Source organism: Camelina sativa, chromosome 14 (genome assembly GCF_000633955.1).
Source record: "Camelina sativa cultivar DH55 chromosome 14, Cs, whole genome shotgun sequence".
NCBI classification, from domain to species: domain Eukaryota; kingdom Viridiplantae; phylum Streptophyta; class Magnoliopsida; order Brassicales; family Brassicaceae; genus Camelina; species Camelina sativa.
In genome coordinates this window covers 8493180-8495930 of record NC_025698.1, presented here as the reverse complement: position 1 = coordinate 8495930, position 2751 = coordinate 8493180, and the positions used below count along the sequence as shown (strand labels likewise).

Sequence of the window (2751 nt, the reverse complement as noted above, 5' to 3'; positions counted from 1 at the left end):
AAATGGAGTTATGGTATGGTGATTTGCCACCATTTTTTTGCATGCACATGCAGCTTAAATGATCAATACATGACTGACCTTGACAATTCTGGCATCCAAGTTCTTCTTGGCCATCGATATGGATATTGGGCACCATACTTGAGTAGTCCTGAGATGTGATGTAATCAAAGTCTTCAGGCATCGCGTTGTCATCTTCATCGACATCGTTAAACAGCGGGACCCGTAAACGCTCTTTTCCCAAAGACAAATCTTGGTTTACAAAACCATGCCGCCTCAATGTACTCATGCCACGCGTTCTCAAATCTTCAGCTAATTTCCAGTTTGCATAACCAGAATTAGGTTGGTCTGGTTTCCTCTCCATTCTAAACCTGTACTCCTTACAACCAGTTTCTCCTATCATCTCATATGTCTCAGAAACTCGATAAAGTCCATCGTAGATATATACCTTTTTACCATTATCACAGGGGTCGGCTTTGCCTCGGATGACTCTAACGTCCGTCTCTTTTATTCTACTTGTATGTAGTGCCCCGTTCCCCTTGTTCAAAGTTTGATCACGAGGTAAACTCTTCTTTCCGCCATGTCCGGAGTATATCAACCATTGAAGATCCTCGGTTTGGTTATCGTACAGTCGTGATGATGTTACCACACTTGTTGCAAGAGATTCCTTTGTGCCATCTTCTGCCGTCATATAGTCAATGCCAGCGACGGTTTGTTTGTGAAGGCCAACTAAGCACATTTCACCCCAATAGTAGAAAATATCGCCTATATGTACTCCAGGGACTGGACCAATCCTCCTTCTCTTGTTAGTCTGGACCCTCATATTCCTGCAGTTACTGTCAGCCGTTGTAAGGATACCTTTTGCGAGTTTCTCTTGGCAAAATTTTCTTCTAACCGCGTCAAACCTCGTCAGAACTGACTCCACTAACTCACGGTTTCCGGTATCATTCTCTGCTTCAGTTATGCCTGAATCAAAGTTTTTAATGTCAGTAATCTTTCTGCTGTTTGGATCTTCTGTTTTTGACTTCTTCGTTGAGGGCGTCGGGTTTTTGTTTTTGGAACCCTTTGGTCGGCCAGGTCGTCGTTTTTCTGAAGCAGTACTTGAACCAGCAGCCACATCAATGGAGCAGTCATTAACGCCACAAGATGGTCTAATGATCTGCAGAGGGGTGATCATTAACGGAGCAGGAAGGTCGGTGGTTGTAGTGTAGGTTCCATCCTTCAACTCCTGCCAAGATTCTAGTTTTGTTGGAGCAACACTTGGACCGGTATCTGCGTTATCGGAGTATTCGTTGAAGTCAGCAGATGTTGGTCTAATAGTTTGAATGGGCGTGATCAGTAGAGGAGGGGGAAGGCCGGTACTAGGACCATCCTGATGAAACTCCTTAGAATCATCGAAGGGAGTAATTCTTGAGGCCATTGTTGCCGGAGCGGGTTCCTATATTATACAAATAGAAAAAGTTGAAGATTAGTAAAATATGGTTGTTGTTTTGTTAAAAAAATAATAATAATAAAGAAAAAAATAAAAAGCCGTTTTATTTAAGACTAATAAATGAAAGAGTCTCACTCACACTATTAGTCCTCCTTAAAAGTTCTTTTTATTAGTATAAACGCAAAGCTTTCCTAAAAATTATGGAACCCTAACATGATAATCAAGTATGTAAAACTCGGTGATATATATATGCTATTGAAACAAGGACACAACAAACAACATTTCTAAAGTTTTTTTTTAAATCTCTCAAGGCAACAAGGTGTAAAATCTCAAATCCGACACCAACAAAAAACATTAAAAAAAAAATTATTTACTAGTATGATCTTTCATCCCAATAACACATTAATCAAATAAATAAACAAAAAAAATTCACAGCTTAATAAAAAATAAAAATGAGAAATGGTTGAAAAAAAAATATATATATATATACATATAATCATTAACATGAACTGTATATAAAACAATAAAATAGTGAACAACAAATTAAATTGAACCAGTAAGTACCTTGATAAGCCGAGAAAAGAGATAGGTTACAAGAATAAGGAGCGGGATAGAACAAGAAGCGAAAGGCAAAAGAAGAAGAGGAATATTATAAAAGAAAAATGGTTGAAAAGTATCAAACTGGAATTTTTTTTTTTTTTTTTTTTTTTTTTTTGTATGAGAGTGTGGTAGAGAGTAATGAAAACCTCTATTTAAAATAATCTTAGGATGATGTGTAAAGATAAACAAGAGCCGTTAGATGAATATAGATGAATCTTCACCGTAGAAAGTTTTAGTCATTAAGAACCCTAGATTTTTTTTCTATTATTCAATGTATTTAAAAATTTACTCATTAATGTTTTTGGCACATTTGTCTGAAAAAATCATTAACATAAATGGAAAATATCTTTATTTTCTTTTTAAAATTATATTTTTTAACATATGTGTAATTTTTTCAACTATTTTGAAAAAGTTGAATGGGTACAGCTAATGAATCATATGATTAAATGTTTGGTTGTCAGTTTGAATATGACTATTAGAAGATTGTTATTTAAAAAGATAGAAAGTACTTTATTATTATCTTTGAATAATCCAAAAAGAGTAGTATATGTATGGCTCATAGATAGCAAAGTCATTATGGTTTTAAAAAGATATTCCACATTTTTAGATTCAGACACAAATTAAAAGGCAAACGAGAAGCACAGAACAAATGTCAATGGGCCAACTCAAGCCATGTTTCTGTTATGTGGAAAATTAAAGCTTGCATTATAAATTAACAAAGC

At 35.4% G+C, this 2751-nt stretch overlaps 1 protein-coding gene across 1 annotated transcript in view; it reads right to left on the bottom strand.

Annotated features, from left to right (window-relative positions):
* The window catches only part of LOC104743363 (histone-lysine N-methyltransferase, H3 lysine-9 specific SUVH7-like), a 4003-nt gene extending 2586 nt beyond the window's left edge, over positions 1 to 1417 (bottom strand). The window contains exon 1 of the mRNA XM_019235468.1: positions 79 to 1417. Within this exon, the coding sequence (XP_019091013.1) occupies positions 79 to 1417 (1339 nt within the window). The remainder of the gene's footprint in view (positions 1 to 78) is intronic.